The 22,342-nt window shown below is 33.3% G+C and overlaps 1 protein-coding gene across 1 annotated transcript in view; it reads right to left on the bottom strand.

Annotated features, from left to right (window-relative positions):
* LOC306887284 (kinesin-like protein KIF13A) overlaps window positions 1-22,342 on the bottom strand; it is a 65,960-nt gene that overhangs the window by 42,539 nt on the left and 1,079 nt on the right. The window contains exon 3 of the mRNA XM_079444910.1: window positions 4,972-4,984. Within this exon, the coding sequence (XP_079301036.1) occupies window positions 4,972-4,984 (13 nt within the window). The remainder of the gene's footprint in view (window positions 1-4,971; window positions 4,985-22,342) is intronic.

Below are 22,342 nucleotides of genomic sequence, written 5' to 3'. Positions count from 1 at the left end.
GCAATGAAAGTCACTTTGGATAAAAGCATCTGCCAAATGCATAAATATTAATATACCTTTTTATTCAAGACAGAATGAGATCAAATTGAGCAAAAGTTTGCTAAAGTCTCCTGCATCCTAGCGGTTTCTCCTGAGAAAAGCCTCACGCGTCTCCTTCAGAGATTCAGAAGAGATCTCAACAATTTCTCAATCTCTACTTTGGAGTCTGCAATCACAAGTCAGAGATCTCAATGTGAAGTCAAGTCAGTTCTGAGCTGCTCTGCATTCGTTGTATAGCTTTAGACTCATAAATGCATGACAGCTCTCGACTCACTTGAGTCTGTTTTCATTTCTCTGTAAAAGAGCAGCATGAGAGTGATGTGATACGGTTTCTCCTGAGAGACATTCTTACGGCGCTTGTGTACAGCAACGGTCTTTGCGAGACGCCGTTAATTAGATACATAAATCTGGAGACGGAGGAATGAATTCCTGCTTTGGTGACCCGTGTTTCCCGAGCGACGGGACACAGGCCTCCTTCATCTCACACCAAACAACACACAACTGTTAATGCATCAGAAGACATTAATGTTCGCCTAGTTTTGCAATAAAATATCTGAATGCTCTTAAAACAAGACACACTTCCCTGAGAATCAGTGTTGCATGAGATATTAAGAATCAGATGTGTTTTATAGTCTAGTCTTGTTCCAAATCAGCTAAATCTTCCAGTGGAATTATATTCCATTCCGTGGATCAGAGGTATTATGTCTCATCTTCACTCTGAAAATGTCAGGCACTTGTTAAGAGGATCGGAAACACATTTTTTAATGTTAATGTTTTCTCGATTCATTATTTTGATCGTTCTATGCAATGCCCTATTATTGACTAAATTTTTCCCTTTTAAACTCTAAATGGATGCCAAACCAGTTTTTAAAATCATTAATATTATTATTATTACATTTAAATCACAAATTTATTTTTTTTCATAAAATTTTTTGATTTTAGAATAAAATATTTTTTGTTGATTTTATAGTTCTTTATTTCTTCTTATGTAGTGTTTGTGCATATATTGGTATATATATATATATATATATAATAAAATCATAATTAGCAATTAATTACATTTTTTAATTAATTAATTTTTTTCTTTAATTTGATTGATTTTTATTTATTCTATGATTTTATTTATTTTTTTTATCTATTTTTTATTTCATCTTATCGTGTGTGCTTGCATATATATATATATATATATATATATATATATATAAAGCTAATAAAACATTAATGGTCAGAATTAGATTGGCTTTTAAAAACTAATAAAAAACTACTAATAAAAATACACGTATATATAAGATTGCATGGAAAACAAGATCAATTTACATGTAGTTTATATATAAATGCTTATTCACTTTATTTTTTTTTTATTGTTTTTTGATTTCTTGTTACTTTATGTGCGCATACTGGTATAATATTATTATTAATATCAGTATTACACACATACTGCATATACATAGGTGAGTATTAATGTGAGCGTCTATGCATGCATCCAGTATAAATACTACTTGTCATTTATCGTATAGAAATGAATGTTCAGCATGGATGTAATCGAGGGATTTGCTGGTGAGTGTCAAGGGATTGATCATTTTGGTTTGCACTGAAAAACTGAGAATAAATTTAATACGAAAATATTATATATTCAAGATTGCATGAAAACAAGTCTTACGTTCCCATAAGTTTTTAAACTGGTCTCATTTCCATACTGAAAAAGATGAAAAACAGGACTGATTGTGTTGCAGAAGGAGCTGTTCTTCTGTATTACAGCGTGTTGTGTCGGCGGCGCTCGTGTTTTATGAGCGCATGAGTTTTCTCACCGTCTCTAGAGATCACTGGGCAACAGACAGAGTCTCTCATCTGTGAAATCAGACTGAGCCAAATGTGCTCTGATTAAGAACAGAGAGTGAAAACACTCCGACTGAAGAGGAGAAACAACAGTAAACCATGTTAAAGAGTTCATCAAATTCACTGCCGATACACTTTGCTTTTTCAAGAATAAATCTGCAACTATTTATTAATTAAATAAAATAATTAGAAATAAACTCAGACTTGTCTTCAGACAGATAATTTTGTTCACTGTTTTAAATGTGCTTTAAAAAATATAATAAACTTGAAACTTAATTTTGACAATCTTCCATGTATTTTTTCATCTTTATTAATCAGCTGATATTTCACATTCAGAGTTAATGCGCTATTATTCAAAAGTCTGGGATAATTTTTTAATGTTTTTAATGTTTTTGAGTCTCTTCTGTTCACCAAGGCTGCATTTGTTTGATCAGAAATACAGTAAACAATTATGAAATATTATCAGCATCATTACTCCAGTCTTCAGTGTCACATGATCTTCAGAAATCATAATAATATACTGAGAAACATTTCAGATTATTATCAATGTTGAAAACAGCTGTGGAAACTGTGATGCATTTTATTTTTCAGGATTCACAGATCTTTTGTAACATTATAAATGTCTTTACTGTCACTTTTGATCACTTTAATGCATCCTTGATGAAGAAAAGCATTCATTTATTTTATTTTGTAAATATATAACCGGCGGTTTAAGCCAATAATCATTCCTGTTTAGCCGATAAACAACATTAAGACAGATGAGAAATACTGTATCACTGACTTCTGTGAATAAAGTGCAATCTCTAATGAATGTAATTTAATCAGAAATGAACCGTATTTGCATGAAAATTAATGCTGATGGTTTAATTTAAATATGCATGACAGATAGAGCTGGATTTAAGTAGTTTGTGAATAAAACGCAGGTTTTTGTGCTAAAATACTGCAGCAACTGAACGTGTGCAAGCAAAGAAATGCTTTCCAGTAATGTGCATGGAATTTCTGACCGGGTCTCTCAGCATTAGTCTGGTGGCAGCGAGCAGCAACAATGCAGCTTTGACTGCTGTACACTGGGTCTGTGTGTCTCCGCAGCTCTTTGTGGACGTTCACGAGATCTCAGAGGCCAGACACATTCACACAGACGCTCGCCGGAAGATGACTCGCGACTCTGACCGCATGTGGAAACACTTTCATGTGAAAAGCTGGAAATGTGAACCATGTTTAGTGAACCAAGTTTGCATGTGTTTCACGTTGAGTGTCATGTTTGATGCATCTGGCTTTTATGGCTCATCAGGGCTCGCAAAATTTCTAAATCCCTGGTAGCCCTTCGGGCAGGTACTCTTCAGATTTTGGTAGCCCGAAAATTAATTTAACTAGCCCAAATAAAATAAACCATAAATGTAATTTTCAATACACAAATATCAACGAATATCAAGGAAAGAGTTTTATTTTACTATTTACAAGGTATCTGCAGAATTCTTAAAAATCTATTTAAGGCAATTTGAAAAATTATTTCTTATACCATTTAACGTATTTAAACTGTCTAAGGCCTTAAAAACTCTTCAGTTTAGTTGGATCAAATTTAAGGACCCGTGGGAGCAATGTTCCTCTAATTTTGTTTCTTGTTGAGCAAAACTTTTCTCTATTGGGGGACATTTCGGTCACCTGAGCAAAAGCATTCTTTATACCAGACCTGTACAGCACGCATAAATAAAGTGTGTAACTTTGAACTTTAATGAGCTATTTATATTTGATTTGACCCTTGATGTGACTAAATGATGTATATTTTAGGTTAAAGAGAAAACATGTTTACTGAACAATACACTGCAGCTCAAAAGTGCTCATCAAGACTGTATCTATTTGATACAAATACTGAATATTATTTCACAAAATAATATTGTGAAACATTAAAATAAATGTTTTCTATTTTAATATACTTTCAAATGTAATTAATTCCTGTGAAGCAAAGCAGTATTTTCAGAGTCACATGATCCTTTAGAAATTATTCTAATACGCTGATTTATAATCAATGTTGGAAACACTTGTACTGCTTTTTTATTTGATTTTTTATACTGTATTTTTTTGGGGACCTGTGATATTTTTAAAAATATAAAAAAGTTAAAAAGAACAGTGTTTAGTCAAGATAGAGATGTTGTGTTACAATATAAACTATTCAAAAGTCAGACATTTTTTTCTTTCTTTTTTAAAGATACTTCAGCAAGGATGTGTTAAATGGATAAAATTGATAGTAAAGACTTCTATTGTTAGAAAATATTTCTATTTTGAATAAATGCTGTTCTTTTAAACTTTTTATTAATCAAAGGAAAAAGAAACACAGGTTCCAAAAATGAAGCATCAGCTCTATAGCGGTTTGCCCGAGCATCGCTATTCTTTCCCTTTTACTGGCGGCATTCAATCAAATGGCTTCCCAACTCATTTGTGTGCGCGTGAGGCACATTATTTCTTCTGCTTATCCGTGGTGGAAGAAGAGCGCGCTCAGTTTAGAGGGAACACTGCGTGGGAGCCCTGTATTTAAGGCCCGTCGGGCAGGGCAGTGATGCATTTTGGTAGCCCGACTGGAAAACACAATAGCCCCGGGACGTCAGGCTAGCGATTATGCAAGCCCTGCTCATATAACCTGATATACAGAGAATATGGAGGCAAAAACAGCTCAGTTTCATCAGGGTTATTATAGTTAACTAAAGCTGAAACTGAAACTAAAATTAAAACTATACAAAAAAAAGTGTTCATTGAAGTAAAATAAATGTCAACTAAAATAAAATATTCAATTATATATATATATATATTAATAAAAAAATAATTTCAATTTTTTTTATTTCAGCTAGTTGCAATATGTCAAAACTTGATGCACTAAAATACTGAAACAATAATTTATTGTAAAAAAATAAATAAAAATGGCAAAAACACACAACAAAATTACAAAAAATATATATAAAATTAAAGCCTGATTCAAAAGTAATTCAATAATACTAAAATAACACCGAAATAAAATATTGTGATTCACATTGTGATGAGTGAGCTTAAATATTAATATGCACATAAAGATGTGGGATAAACAAAAGGTAACCTTCTTCTTACCTTTGGCTGTTTCCTGAGCGCAAAGAGACGACAGCAGCACATCAGGACAGGAAAGAGTTTCCATCAGGACAAAAAAAGAACAAAAGACACAGTCAACAGACAATAAATGACTCTCAAGGAAACTATAAACTACTGTTTCAATGCTTGGGGTCAGCAACATTTTTTGTTTTTAAACAAAATATTATACTTTTTATTCAGCAAGGATGCATTGAATTGATCAAAAGTGACAGTAAAGACATTTATAATGTTACAAAAGATTTCTATTTCAAATAAATGCTGTTCTTTTGAACTTTCTATTCATCTGTGAATCCTGATAAATTAAATATATCACGGTTTCCACAAAAAATATTGTGCAGCACAACTGTGTTCAACATTGATAATAATCAGAAATGTTTCTTGAGTAAATCATCATATTATTATGATTTCTGAAGATCATGTGACACTGAAGACTGGAGTAATGATGCTGGAAATACAGCTGCAGATCACAGAAATACATTGCAGTTGAACAAATATTCACATAGAAAACAGCTGTTTTAAATTACAATAATATTTCATAATTTGTACTGTATTTTTGATCAAATAAATGCAGCCTTGGTGAGCAGAAGACGCTTCTTTTAAAAACAATAAAAACTGCAACCCCAAATGTTAGTGTACATTTCTTGTTCATCAAATAATCAATTACCAACTAAAATAAATTTAATTTTCCATAATTTCCTTCACAAATGTGTTTTATGATTTTTAAGATTAAGATAACTTCACAATCGTTGCTTCTGAAAAAACATAATGTGTGATAATACAGCAATTAAAATGATTAATATTTGATATCACGCTGATTTCAACACACAAACCCCAAAAACATCAACAATCAACAAATATCATGAAAAGATGAGCTTATAACAGCACAACAAATCAATATATGTGTCCCTGGAGCACAAAAGCAGTCATGAGTAACACAGGTATATCTGTAGCAATAGCCAACAATACATTGTATGGATCAAAATTATACATTTCTCTTTTATGACAAAAATCAATAGGATTTTAAGATATTTTGTAAATTTCCTACCATAAATATATCAAAACTTCATGTTTGATTAGTAATATGCATTGCTAAGAACTTCATTTGAACAACTTTAAAGGTGATTTTTCTCAATATTTAGATTTTTTTGCTCCCTCAGATTCCAGATTTTCTAATATTGTCCTATCATAACAAACCATACATCAATGGAAAGCTGTAAAAATGTATAAATCTAAATTTAAAAAAAAATTATCCTTATGACTGGTTTTGTTGTCCAGGGTCACAAATGACAAAAATAAAACAAAACAGCATAAATACAGTCAGCAAAACAACAATCCTATCATTTCAATGTTGTAAAGGACCATAAATGGTCCTACAGTGTGAAAAATTAATTTGTAAAAGCCAAAATAATCCAAGCAGATCATAAAATCTGCATGCATAATATTTATAAAAAAAATAGTATTTCATGTCAAACACCCAGTCGCTTTTTAATATTATTCTTTTCTTTGTTGAAGGCAAAAACTAAAGATACGCTATTAAAACGCTAATGCAACCAGCAATATTGTCCCAGCACTTTCCAGATTGCGTGATACTGGTCATTTCTTTCCCCTTCAGACCTCATCAGTGACTGATTAACGCAGGTCTTTAGTGTCTCCTTGCATTACGCTGCTGTTCACTGAGCTGTTCAGTGGTATTTCCTGACTGATCAGCCTGTGAATGCACTCATAAAGCACTCAGATTTAGGCCTGAATGTTGCAACAGATCTGCTGTGTAAACTTCAGGCAAGCCTGTGGACTTTACAGCTCCAAAACCTTCCTCCCTCTCCTAAAATGCATGCAACTGTCATGAATGCAGGAAACACTTACACAATAAAAGAGTGCATGAATGAAAACATAACCAAAATGATTGTTGCAAAGCATTGCTGCATTAGAATTGTCGCATGCAATCTTGCAAGTATCTTGCATCTGCATTGTAAAAAAAAAAAGTCTTTCTACTTCAATTTTTCATGTTTTAATTCAATAGCTCACTAGTTTTGGAAGAGATCTCTAGCATTACCAACACGAGAGACTAAAATACTCCTCCGGTCACCACAAATGTTTTCCCAAGCTCCTTCAGAAGAACTAAAAACATCTCTCAAATGACTTTCCCATACACATTCGATTTGGTTTCTAAATATAAAAACCAAAAGAAAAGCTCAGATCTTTACAAAAGCAGTGATATATGTTACTCAAATTAAATAGAGGTCAATCTTAAAGCAGTGCTGTTTTATAGCATTAATATACTATCATTGTTATTGCTAATATAGATTTTATTTTTATATTTTCTTTTCTTTAATGTTTTGTTAATTGCATTGTTAAAAATGTTTAATTTTGTTTTAAAAAGTTATATTTGTGTAAACCTTTAAATTTCAGATTTAGTTTTCTTTCATTTTTTGTTAATTTATTTCTATATTTTCTGTTTCTCTTTAATTTTTGCCATTTTTTAGTTTGAAAATGTTTAATATTGTTTGTGTTTTCAGTTGTTAAATTTGTGTTTTTCATGTCTATATAGTCATTCGTTTTATTTCAGTTTATTCATTTAATTTCAAAAATACAATTTTGCTGTATGTTTTTGCCATTTTATTTTTTTAAGTACGACTATATAGTATTTATACTTTTTTATTTATTAGTTTTAGTTTTTTTTAGATTTATTAAAGAAAATGCATTTTTTGAATAATCTATTTTATTTGAGTTTGAAAAGGTGACTAGTTAAAGGGCTTAAGATATACATTCCTTGTTCACACTTAAATTATAAATTTTTTGGCTGATAACCAGACACATTATGCATCAATATAATTCTATATTTAAAATAAAATTATATTAAAAACAATAATAACGTAGTGTAAACTCTAAAGAACTAAAACAACAACAGAACAGACATGACATTTACAACATCGTAATGGTTTAACTAGTACTGTACCATTAGTCATGGTTAAGATATCATCACAACCCTATCAAGCACTGAACTTCACATTACATCGATGCAGCAGCATCTCAGCCCAGAATAACTTATTAACGCAGGCAGAAACAGAGCAGAGACTGAATATTAGTTTGCTCTGTGTGCCGCTGCTGATCAGTGTGTGTGTATAAGCAGAGCCATTGTGCCTCCAGCCCTCATTAGGGTGCATGACGGACGCCACAGACTCCAGAGAGATGAAAACAGGCCACTAACTAGTGTAACAATCACAGCCGACAGAACCAGTGACCACAAACAGAACCAGAACCAGTTCAAACGCTGCTTCAATCAAACAAACTCAATTCAAACTCCGGTGTTATTTTCTGACATCTGGCAAAACAGAGTCATACATACTACAAAAATACCAAAGAACAGGAGTGACAGTTCAAATCAGTTTGATATAAAATGCATGATCTAATACTTTAAACGAATCATTACAATTATTGTTATTATTATTATTATTTAAAATATTAATTATTATTTTAAGTATTATTTAATAATTTGTATTAAATAAATAATGTATTATTTATTTATAAGACATATGATAAACAGTTAACAGAAAGTAATGTTCATAAAAATTCTAAATTTAATATTACATCAGAAGTGGACTTGGTCCTTGTCCAAAATTCACAAAGCAAAAATATGAAGAAAAAAAATGAAAAAATAAATATTCATAATTTTGTTAAGCTGAAATTTCAGAATACACTCAGTCACTGATTACATACATTAAAATATTTTTAAATATTGTAGATTTTTAAAAGTCTTTAAATCTTAAAATACTTGATTAATGTCAGTGCATGATTATCCAGTAAACTAATGCATGCATTTGGTATCAAGACCAGTAAATTGCAATTCCCCTATTGCATTATCATACATTTATGTATCTGGCAGACTCTTTTATCCAAAACAACTTACATTGCATTCAAATGACACAGTTGATCAGTTCATGCACTGCTTGGCAATCAAACCCATGATCTTGGCATTGCATAATCTATAATCTACTGTTTGAACTTCAGCTATAAGCACATGAACACATGTAACAGTGATGTCGACTCAGAGCTGCAGGGAAAACATGACCTTTGACAACACTCGTCATGACTAACTAGAAGATCCAGAACGATTCCATAGACTTCACATGTTCTGCACTGATTTTGTGGGAGAATCTGCAGAGATCTGCTGAAAGGATTCGCACTGATGGGCATTTACATACTGCACTGCACACGTTTTTTCTGCATGCACAGATTCTGTGTGCATCAAACTACTCACCCACAACACACTGAGCTGGCAGTGAAACAAATGTAACCGCTTATAACATGTGCCTTAAGCGTGTGCACACTGACACAGAAACGCCACATATGATTACAGTCGGCCCGAAGCTAAGCAGATCTACTGGCACTTTAGAGCTCCTGCTTCTCAAAAACGACAGTACTGCCATGGGTTGAAAATCACATGATATGAATAATTTTATATAACAGTAATATTCATATTTTTTATATAATAACATTATATATTTACACTTAAATATTTATATTATACATATTTACACTTTATAATTACATAGAAATATAATTAATTTATTAAATTAATCATTTTTATTTATTAAATTAACACATTTTTAAATATTTTATATAAATGATAAATTAACATATCTATACAAATTATTACAATTTCTATAAATAATGTAATTAATTAATATAACTTTATATTATATACACACACTTTTATTTCTTTCATACCTTGAAAAAGGCTACTAGCCGAAACGTTGGTTAATAAATATGCTTAAGTAAGTATGCAGTTGTTCTTCTCTAATTGATTCATATTCCTTCAACTTGCACCTCATAAGGTGTGTGTTTGCCTTGCCTCGCTTGCTCCACATTTATTTCTTAAACATGCATTACATTTATTTTTCAAATACATAAAAAAATAATACAAAATACTGTATATTAAAATATTTGTATATATCATTAATTCAGATATATCATTATACACATACATATTATTTTCATATAAATTTGCTATTAATTTAAATATATATACATTGCAAATGAGCAATGATATGCAAGTGCTATAACAAGTCTGCTTAACACAGTACACGTTTTATTTTATTTTTTATTATTATATAATAAATAAAAAGAAAACAGATAGAATACAAAATGAATAGAAAAGCTTGTGTTAGTTTTTTTTTTTTTTAAGAAAACAAGCAGTCAGTAAATGAATAGAGTGCAAGTCTAAAAGAGGCAAGTTTTTTTTTTAAGAATAGAATTAGAATAGAGAGTGCTAGAGTTAGAGGGTCAAATAAAGATGGAAGAGATGTGTTTTTAGTCGATTCTTGAAGATGGCTAAGGACTCAGCTGCTGGGATTGAGTTGGGCAGGTCATTCCACCAGGAGGGAACAGTTAATGTAAAAGTCTGTGAAAGTGATTTTGTTCCTCTTTGGGATGGCACAAGAACGTAAGCTTCTAGAGGCACATTAGTCTGAAGTAATAAATTTAGGTAAACGGGTGCAGTGCTAGTGGTGGTTTTGCAGACAAACATTAATGCCTTGAATTTTATGCGAGCAGCTATTGGTAGCCAGTGCACACAGAGGTGTGATGTGCGTTCTTTTCGGCTCATTAAAAATTAATCTTGCTGCCACGTTCTGGATTAATTGTAAAGGTTTGATAGAACTGGCTGGAAGACCTGCCAAGAAAGCATTTCGATAGTCCAGCCTGGACAGAACAAGAGCTTGAACAAGGAGTTGTGTAGCATGATCTGAAAGAAAGGGCCTGTTCTTCATGATGTTGAATAAAGCAAATCTGCAGGACCGAGCAATATGGTCTGAGAAAGTCAGCTGATCATCAATCATAACTCCAAAGTTTCAGGCTGTTTTTGAAGGAGTTATGGTTGATGTGCCTAACTGGATGGTGAAATTGTGATGAAACGATGGGTTTGATGGAACCACAAGCAGTTCTGTCTTAGCAAGGTTGAATTGAAGGTGTTGGTCCTTCATCCAGCAAGAAATGTCTGTTAGACAAGTTGAGATGCGAGCAGCTATCGTCGGATCAACAGGATGGAATGAGAGGTAGAGTTGAGTGTCATCAGCATAGCAGTGATGAAGCCATGTTTCTGAATGACAGAACCTAGTGATGCCATATAGACAGAGAAGAGAAACGGTCTAAGAACTGAGCCCTGAGGCACCCCAGTAGTTAGATGTTGCGACTTGGACACCTCACCTCTCCAAAATACATCGAAGGACCTATCAGAGAGGTAAGACTCAAACGACTGGAGTGCGGTTCCTGAGATGCCCTTTGCGAATAGGGTTGACAGGAGGTTAACCGTGTCAAAAGCAGCGGACAGATCCAGCAAGACAAGTATAGAAGATTTGTAATCTGAAACCAGACTGGTTGCTGTCCAGGAGGTTGATCTGTGTGAGAAAGGCAGAGACTTGGTTGAACACAGCTCGTTCAAGTGTTTTTGCAATGAAAGGAAGAAGGGAAACCGGTCTGTAGTTCTCTAAAAAAAAGATGGGTTTCTTAATAGTGGAGTTTTCCGAGCCTGTCTAAATGCTGAGGGAAAAACACCAGTGTGAAGGGATGTGTTAATGATGTGAGTGAGTGCAGGTACAACTGCAGGAGATATGGCTATATATATACATACATATATATATATATATATATATATAGAGAGAGAGAGAGAGAGAGAGAGAGAGAGAGTACATAAAAGAACTCTTAAAGGTGAACATTTCTTATACAAACATTCTGGCAGCAGACATTCTGTCTTCCAAGAGAATTACACAATCAGAGAAACACAGAAACATCTGGAGTAAATGCTGCACTATGCAGTAATTGTGTACTATTATATCACGCCAGTTTTCATACATGATCAAGAATAGCAGACTAGACTCACTGAACGGTTACTGGAGTGGAATAGAAAGGAATATTTTCAGGGGTTTCCCTCCATCAGGAGTCGGATTAATGAGAAGTGGGTCAGTTCACGATCCAAGCAACTGAATCATCACTCAGCAGACCACAGAATAAGAAGAGAACGATCTTCATGTCCTGCCCTGTTCTTTTCATTGCACAGATCTCACTGGTCACACAACAAACGTCCAGTACAATGAAGTGCACAAATGACTCTTATCAGTTACAGGTCTGAATCAACCTCTCACTGAATCAGTCGGAGCAGATCTTAACTTGTTAATGTGTGATATTGTTTTTAAAGGGACAGTTCACCCAAAAATGAAAATGTGCTGTTTCATTTTGTGTTGCCTGATGTGCTTTTTTGACTCTCAAAGTTGCGGTAGCCATCGACTTGCATTTTATGAGTCAGCAATGATCACAGTTTCAGATAAAAATCTTCTTTACTGTTCAACTGAAGGAAAAAGTCACCTACATCTTGGATAACCTGAGGGTGAGTAAATTAACAGCACATTTTCACTTTTGGGTGAAACTATCCCTTTAAGGCTTCTGAAAATGACTTGTTCGCAATCAAAACCAGGATCTTAAAATTCCTTCCAATTCCCATCCCTGACTCTCTCACTCCTGCAGCCAAAAGCACACAAAGACAGAATAATGAATCCGCTTTAGACTCGCAGCAGATGCTGAACCTGCAGGAAATCACACACAATCACTGCAGCAATTCAAATGTGTGGAATGTTCAAGAATTCAAACTTTCGGAATGTTCCAAAAATGAAACTCTTGCTACAATGTTTCCAGTCGCAACTGACAGAACGTTTGACACTTTGGAAATGGACCAAAAAATATAAATGTTGCAACATCACATTTACGTTGCTTTCAAAGCACTGACTAAAATTTCAGAGATTAATTAATGGTTGTTTACTGAGAAACTGCATGCAAACCAAATCCATGCTGTATGGAAACCATATGTTTCACACAATTTTTATTCATCAGAGCATAATAGCGCAAAGGAGAGGACATGACAAGCCACATCAGGAAGGAAGAAACTTGCCCTTCCCACAGAGCAATCAGTCTCAGAGCTAAAACAAAGCTGAACTACAGCGTCCCGCCCAACACTTCTAAAGAAATGAATACTTCTATTCATCAAGGACACATGAAAGTAATCAAAAATGACAGTAAAGACATTTATATCTTACTTTTAAACTTTCTATTCATCTGTGAATCCTGAAAAATAAAATGTATCACGGTTTCCACAAAAATATTGGGCAGCAAAACTGTGTTCAACATTGATAATAATCAGAAATGTTTCTTGAGCAGTAAATCAGTATATTATTATGATTTCTGAAGATCATGTGACACTGAAGGCTGGAGTAATGATGCTGAAAATACAGCTGCGCATCACAGAAATAAATTATATTTGAACAGATATTCACATAGAAAACAACTATTTTAAATTACAATAATATTTCACTATTTTTCTGTATTTTTGATCAAAGAAATGCACTGTTGACTATAAGAGACTCTTTCAAAAACATCTCACTGACCCCAAACTTTTGAATGGTAGTGAACATTTCTCATTATTTACCAACAAAAATACATTTAATTTAACATAATTTCATAGATAAATATGAAGCAGATTTTTGCATTTAAATACAGCACTGACACATTTATATAAAGGTCAAGAAGATTGCTTCAAATCCAAGTGAATGAAGATCTGTCTGTTAATATATAATATAACATTTAACATGAGTTATAAATGATCACTGTTTATGTCCCTATTAGGATGATTTCATACCACAGATTTTAGCGTAAGTTCGTGAGAAAGCGGTTTATATCTAATACTCATGCTTGTGTTCACCAAACAATTCAATCCAAATAATGCAATGGAATCAACGTCAGCTCCTCCAGTTCATCACACTGATTGATTCAGCAATAGTGAGTCAGATGGGATGGAAGAACTGTCGCAGCAGATGTTTTCATATCCCTCTGAAATCATGAAACATAACAAGGGCGTCTGCTATTGAAGACGATCGTTTGAGAGCGCTGCTGGTCTCTGAGCAACATCAACATTAAAATCATCACAATCACTCTCCTGGTGAGTCAAAGATCCTAAACACACGATTGAGATCCAAACTCCTCACAAAACCAAACCTAGAGAGCTGCTTCACTGCCTACATAGGCAACTGAAACGACACTCTACACTCTTAAATATAAAACTTCTTCATGCACATTGATCATAAACATCCACTGAAACTTTCCATTGAACAAAAGGTCCTTTATAGTGAAAAAAGGTTCTTTAGATCATTCAAATGAAAAAATCACACTTTCAGAACTGAAAGTTCACTGAAAGGTTTTTGAAGAACCAAAAATGTTCTTCGATTGCATCACTTTTAAGCTGCAAAAATTATTTTGATGACCTCTGCTGACATAATAATGTTGATCATTATTGCATGCAAATGAAAAACTCCACTTTCGGTTTGTTTATTAATAAAAAAGAATCTTTGCCACAAAAATTATGTTAATTATGTTTTTCTAGAAATTAATGGTTTTGGCACAAAATTATGTCAATAATGTTTTTCTAGAAATTAGGGTTTTCTTAATATTTGGCCCAAACATTTTTTGTCATTAATAATGTTTTTCAATAATAATAAAAAAATGTTGATATAGAAAAATGATGTCAATAATGTTTTGAAGAAAGAAAAAAAAAACTGGAAAAAACTTAAATTAAATTAAATGTTTTTTTATGCTTTTAGTTATCAATAATAACCCTGGTTTCACAGAGCGTTCAATAATTTAAAAGAGTGACAAATGCATTTAAGAAGTGAATACATTCCCTTAAAAAAATTTCAGTGACAAGTTTATAAAATTGAACAAAACATGGTGCCTCTGCTGAAAGCAGTATTTTACTAAAACGGTTGGTAATGTGTCTCTGCATGGTCCCTAATATTACTTTGGTCATAATTCAACCAATGCATGTGAGGAGTGACTCCTGTTTTACATCTTCACACGGATCAGGACTCACTTACGCGTTTAAATGTGTCACTCTTGAAGCTCTGCAGTGTGTACGTGGCTGATTTCTCACACACAATACGCCGGAATACACGTCGAGACAAAAGATGCATTCCAGAGGTTGACCAGCGAAGCCTGCATCGTCATTGAGGAGACAAACACAGACGAGTCTGAATGACAAACAGACGCTCAGCGCTCTTGTTTTATCTGACACATTTCAATGCATCAGTCTCTCTTATGAATTAAAAGGAAACAGAAGCTTCATCCAGGAATTCAGGTTATACCAGCAGCTAATTGTTTTTAATAAAACAGCTCAAACAGCAATATAATAAAAGCCAACGTTCAAAAAACTTTGTTTTAGTATTATGTATATACTATTATAATTATTATTAATATTTTGAATTAGCTTTTATTTTTATATTTGTAGTTTATGTGCTTTTACCATTTTTAAAATAATAATATTATAATTTATTTTAGTTTTAGTTTCAGTTCATTTTAGCACTTAAAATTTAAATTTTAGTTTTTTTAGAACTTCTGTCATTTTTATTCATTTTTTAAATATTACTATTTAAATTTAATTTATTTTTGTTTCAGTTTTAATTAAGTGTGAGACCTAAACTTATTTTTATATTTTCACTTTAATTTTAGTAAAATATTTTGTAATATTGTCATCTTTTATTTGATTGTCATCATAGTTTATTTTGTTGTTGTTTTCAAAATGTTACTATTTATTTTTATTTCAGTTTTAGTTTAGTTTGTTATTTTAGTATTTCAACGTAAATGTATTTATTTTTATATTTTCAGTTTTCATTTTAATTTTTTTTTTTTATATATTTTTATGTGCTTTTGTCACTTTCATCAGTTTTACTTCAAAATACTATTTTTTTTTTATTTAATTTTATTTGAGTTTTAGTTCATTTATGCGCTTCAACTTAAACTTATTTCAGTTATTTGCACAGGCCACATTGTTAATTTTTGTTTAGACGCGTTTCTTCTAATATTTATGTTTTATTTTAGCTTTATTTCAATAAAAAAAATTATTTTGAATAAAAAAAACTGAGTTCCATGTAATAATGTTTACTTGGGAAGTAGGAGCATTAATGACAACAGATTTAATGTGTTATTACGCATCACTGATACATGCACAAACATGCCCTTCTCCTGCTTGAGCCGCATATATCCATCCCATCCTCTTCTGCAGCGCTCAGATACCGTCACTCCTCCGGGGCAAAGGAAATGACTTGACATGTGATTGAATGCGAAAGATAAGATGAAAATTACAAGGTTACGAGTTTAAGCAGGAATTATCAGATGAAAGCACACTCTCACTCATCAGCTCATCATCATCCCGAGGCGGCATACATGAAGTAGAGCTGGGGAACCAAGAGGGAAAAAGTAACTACTTCCTCTATCCTGCGATCATCAGCAGCCGATGGCAGTCAAACCCAAAATCCAATGATAATTCAATGGTTTCATGCTCTGAGAAGCCAATAATTCACCACACAAAACACACTGCGGTCAAAACAGACCGTGTTCATCCTAAATGCAAGTCAAGTCACATCTATTTCTATTGCGCTTTATACAATACAATTTGTTTCAAAGCAGTTTCACTGTAATAAACAGGGAAATAACATTGTTAATGCTGTCAAATTCATCAATTATTAAACAAATTCAATTTTAGCTGCAAAGCAGCTCATTATTCAGATCATGTTTGATTCAATTCAATAACCCAATCTGCAACCTATTCTGAAAGGAATAGGCATATCAACCCAAAAATGAAAATGTGCTCACCCTCAGGTCATCCAAGATTAGGATGAGTTTGTTTCTTCATCAGATTTGGAGAAACGTAGCATTTAATCTCAGCAATGGATGCTCTGCAGTGAATGGGTGCCGTCAGAATGAGAGTCCAAACAGCTGATAAAAACACCACAATAATCCACACCACTCCAGTCCATCAGTTAACATCTGGAGAAGACAAAAACTGAAACTAATCCATCATTAAAATCCGTTTTTAAACTAAAATTGCCGTCCATAATTCATGATAACGCTTCCTCCAGTGAAAATGTGCATCTTCTGTTGTCTCTGACATCAAAATCCAGCCATTTAACTATTTGTTTCGATCTGTTTTGGCTTGTAAACGGTGCTTGATCTGTGCAGATTTCTCTCCTGATTCAGACCAGAACACTTTTTCACTGGAGGAAGTGTTATTATGAATTATGGACGCAGATTTTATTTTAAAACGGGATTTTAATGCTGGATTAGTTTGAGCTTTTGTTCTTCTCCAGATGTTAACTGATGGACTGGAGTGGTGTGGATTATTGTGATGTTTTTATCAGCTGTTTGGACTCTCATTCTGACGGCACCCATTCACTGCAGAGCATCCATTGCTGTGATTAAATGCTACATTTCTCCAAATCTGATGAAGAAACACACTCATCCTAATCTTGCATGGCCTGAAGGTACATTTTCAACAAATGTAAATTTTTTGGTTGAACTATTCCTTTAAATCACAACCAACCAGTTGAAACCACTGCATTACACAAGTGCCTTATATCTATTTTACAAACAAACAAACAAACTGAAAGTTTAAAGATGAAGTATGTGACTTCTACACCACTTCAGCCACCAAATGGAAATGCAACCTGCTCATTTGTGTAAAAATATCACCAACTATGAAAAGACTAACACAACAATACACAGCAATGTAATCTCACTACTACAGTAATTCTTATAGCAGCTCCTGTAAATAAAGCGTCCACTGAAAGAGCACTGCGGTATTCCCAGGTATTTCAACACGACACCCTCCGGTCCTGCTCCTTTTCTCCGTGTCACCATCTCTCCTTCTTTGAATACTTTCACAGATTCATATTTCAAACTTCAAGAGGCTCATAGAATGGAAACTTGACTCCAAAAATGCCCTAAAGTCACGTCTCAGTGCAATTATCAAATGAGCTCAATGCAAACATCTCGTGAGAGCTTAAAACGACTATTAATCCTGGAGGGATTTGTGTGAACTAAAAAGAAGTTCACAGCAAATCTAGCTTGTTTTGCACCAAAAATGTGTAATTCTGCTCAACAAAAACCCTGCATTATACGCTTTCAATGCAACCACTGAAGAGACAAGCTTTTAATTCACAGACATCAACTTGTATACTTAAACTAGAAGGCATTACTGCATATTCAGCCCACACAACACTTCACTTAACAACTCAAAGGTCTAGTCGGCTTCCCGTGACTCTGCCCTGTAGGTTTTTTGGGTGCTGCTGACATATAAAGCATGAAATATGACATGCATCACCCTGAACAGGTGCCATACAGCCGCAGGGGAAAGTCTGGGGTTTTCTACACTGATGTAATCACATTCTGGGAGGAATAACGTTCCTGCTGGATCTCAGACAAGCTTTATTACCGCACTTAAATAGAATAAATGTTTTACGGTAAGCAAACTACAGAGAGCAGCTCAGAATATTATAAACATTCTGTAAGCGTAAGTATTAATTGGTCCACTCCCGTTTCAGAAACACAATATGTAAATTATTCTTATGTAAATAGTTGCATTTATGCAACAGCTCATATACACTGTAAAAAATATTTTTCAGCTGATTTTCCATGCTGTAACTAAAGATTACAGTCCATTTTACAAGAAAATGCTATTTTAGTCTTCTTCAAAATTTCATGTTTAATTCAATGTTACCGACTGTTTATTCATAATTATTTGTAAACAATAAATTATTTGTAAAAATTTGTTTCACCAAGACATTTTTTGTGTAGTGTTAGTGTTACTTCAAAATTTCATGTTTAATTCAAAGCGTTACTTGCCATTTCTTTAATTATTTGTGAAAATTACTAGCAATTTCTGAGTGAAAATTGTAAATCCAAAATAATTTTTGAGAATTTACACAAGAACAAGTTAATAAATGATATATTTACAATTTATTAAATTGTTCTCACCTGATAGTATCAGTGCAGTAAAACTGATAATATTACTAAACATTTTATGTACTTTATTTTATTGGTTTTTAATTATTTTTAAGGATTTGAGACACCAATTCTATGTCAACAACAAAAAATGTACATGTTTTTTTCCCTCGCTTTTAAGCGTTATTTTGTTATCCCAAATATGCATGATTTAGTCGATTAAATTGTATTATTTGCATTTATCATCGTTTGTTCCCTGCTGTTTGTGACCCATCAGAACAGATCTGCGACCCATGTTTTGCAAAACTCAAAATGTCAGTGTGGGGAATTTGCATAATTGCATTGGCTCGTGTAGTTCCGGGTAAATGAATATCAGATAGCACTAAATACGTGCTTAATAAGTGTTAATGGCAGCAGTGCAACTAATGCTGGACTACAAATGGAAATGTGCTGACTAATGGACTGGAGCAGCTCAAACATGGACTTTTAATGACCCACACTTGAGTTAATCGTTGCATGAATAAGGCCAGGAACACTTGGACTAACACATTCATTGCATGCAAACACCTCCATTTATGATGCATGGAAGAATGCAAGAAAGATTGGAGCAGCATGAGTGGATGATGACAAAATGTTCATTTTTGGTTAACTAAAGTCTGAATATAAATATTTATTGTCTCAGGAGTAGCATGACTAACAGACTTCTCTATAGCTTTCCAACTTGCTTCCTCAAGCTGCATAAAATTGAGCATAAGCATTTCCTCTGGCTGCTATTTCCAGCTTCATCAAGGCCCTGATTGTTTTCCATTTCACATCCCGAGTGTAAGACGAGATGATGCTTACCTGTTCTTTCACCTGCCTGACCATGCAAATGTGACGCATGCTGGACTGCAGCGCTGCAGCTCGGACTGCATTAAACAGCTATTGTTCTCACAGATTGTCTAACCTTGAGGCAACATGAACTGAACCCATGAGATCATGAGATCCAATAGCTTGTGATCCAAAGCCCTTGAGTCAATGCAACACCCAATCACTTACTGTATGAAATGCAAAATATGACAGAAAACTTGACTAAATGAGCAATGCATTACAAAACAAGGGTGTTGCATTACAGTTTATGCAGATTTACTAAACAGGGCATATTAGCATCAGATCGCAATCCTATAAAAGTGCCGATGGGAGTGCAAAGTTCTACTGACAATGCACAAATTAAAGAACATAGACGCAGTAAGATCATTTCCATGATGACCAACACAATCCACCAAGAGCAGAGCAAAAAAAACCCAGGGGCGGTGATAATCAGGTGTGTAATCTACTAAAAACACAGGCACTAAATAGGTTAAGACATGCTTTTTTGGGCGTTAAGTAATAGTGCAAATACCAGTAAACTTACTGCCAACCACTAAATCAAACATTTCTTGTTGTGCATGAAAGTGCAACTTCTACAAATGCATATGCAAAGATCAGCTTCAAAACTAACTGCATCCATGCCTTTTCATTGATAATGTTTCACTGTGTCTTCAGTAGTCTTTAAAGCCAAAAGAGGTCTTGCAATCTGTTAGTAAATCTTAAGGGTGACTAAAATTAGGCTATAAGATGCAATAGCCAGGCTCAGATGGAACTTGCTATTTTTTTCCATGCTGATTTTAAGGAAAACAACTGATTCAAACACAGTAAAGTGTGATTTACGAAACGGAGAGTACTGTATTCTTATGGTAGTAATAAACAGCCAATCTAAGGGTGGAGATTTGTAGAAATTAATGAATTATAAGCGAACAAATTAAGCTCAGATTCCACGTGCACCTGATTCTGTAATAACCAACATTCAACAAAGCTTTAGTATGTCACATGTCTGTAGGTGTTAAACACCAGTGAAACATTTCATGCATACTTCAGTTCACAAACCTGAAGACCATATTCTCATCACTGCTTCAACTACTAACCACCAGACTCAAAACAAAGCTAATGACTGTGCTGACTATGTTAAAGTTGCACTTTAGGCTTATAGTGTTTTAAATCATTTTAGTTATTCTGAGGACACAAAGCCAAGCCTTAAGCACCTGCCTTGTTGTGCTAACAAACACAAATCATATGAAGTGCATTTGTCCCTGATTTCATTTGAATTAGTGACAAAACATGAAAATTAATAGGCCAAAATTGCATCAGTCGATAATCATGACTGATTTGCCAATTAACAGAAGCACTGCTCTGGCTTCTATCAGCTTCAAACCTTAACAGCATTTTTTTTAGGTAAATTAATTTTTACACACACACACACACACACACACACATATATATATATTGTAAATATTGTTTATATGCAGTTGTACAGATAGACATATAGCATTGCATATGCATATATATATATATATGTGTGTGTGTGTGTATATAAATTTAATTAGCAGAAGTGAGCAAAGGAAACACATTAAACTATAATGTGTAAAGTAAATTGTCTACTCTTTCAAATAACTTTTGTGAAAATAAAATGTCAAAACGTGTGAAATAATGTTCCATCGTCATTCAGCTAACAGATATGTTCATGTAAAAAATGAAACATACTTATCTGATCTGTACTTATTCAAATATATAAAAGAAAAAAAAAGCGATCATACTAAATTTTGTTATAATTTAAACAATTAAAACTTCTTACTGACAAATGGGTAAAACCTAGTGGTCTGAAGGATAGTGGCAAAAATTGGTAAAGATTTAAAATTACAATTAATTAGCATTTGGCAGCTGCACTGTAATCCTTAAATAGTCTTTTTATGTAATCTAATGATTCTTGGTTTAATATATGCCTGACAAGATTTTTTTGTTATATTTTTATTATATAACTATTTACACTGAATGAGTTTAGTTAGTGTCTTCAGTAAACCATGGTAAAAAAAAAAGCCAAGAATGAAAAAATAAAAATGTCATCATCCACTCTTATTGCTCCAAACTTTCTAAGATTTTATGTATCATAAATAGAGGTTTTGTATTTTTCCATGCAATAAAAACTGTTAGTCCAATTATTCCTGGCTATACGCATGCATTAATTCAAATATGTGACTCTGGACCACAAAACCAGTCATAAGGGTCCATTTTGTGAAATTGAGGTTTATATATCATCTGAAAGGACAATATTTGGCTGAGATACAACTATTTGAAAATCTGGAATCTGAGGGTGCAAAAAAATCTAAATATTGAGAAAATCTCCTTTAAAGTTCAAATGATGTTCTTAGCAATGCATATTACTAATCAAAAATTAAGTTTTGATATATTTACAGTAGGAAAGTTACAAAATATCTTAATGTCCTAATGATTTTTAGCATGAAAGAAAAATGGATAATTTTGAGCCAAACAATGTATTGCTGGCTATTGCTACAAATATACCCCAGCGACTTAAGACTGCTTTTGTGCTGCAGGGACACACATGCATAATTAAATGTCCATGTTTGAGCTGCTCCACTAGCCAGCAAATATATGCACTCTCCAGTTATCAGTGTCGTCCACTTGTACACTCCAAACTGCTTACATATTTCTAATATATCATATT

The sequence above is a fragment of the Barbus barbus genome, assembly GCF_936440315.1.
Source record: "Barbus barbus genome assembly, chromosome: 21".
NCBI lineage: Eukaryota > Metazoa > Chordata > Actinopteri > Cypriniformes > Cyprinidae > Barbus > Barbus barbus.
Note: the sequence above shows the minus strand (reverse complement) of the source record. Positions and strands in the feature narration are given on the sequence as shown.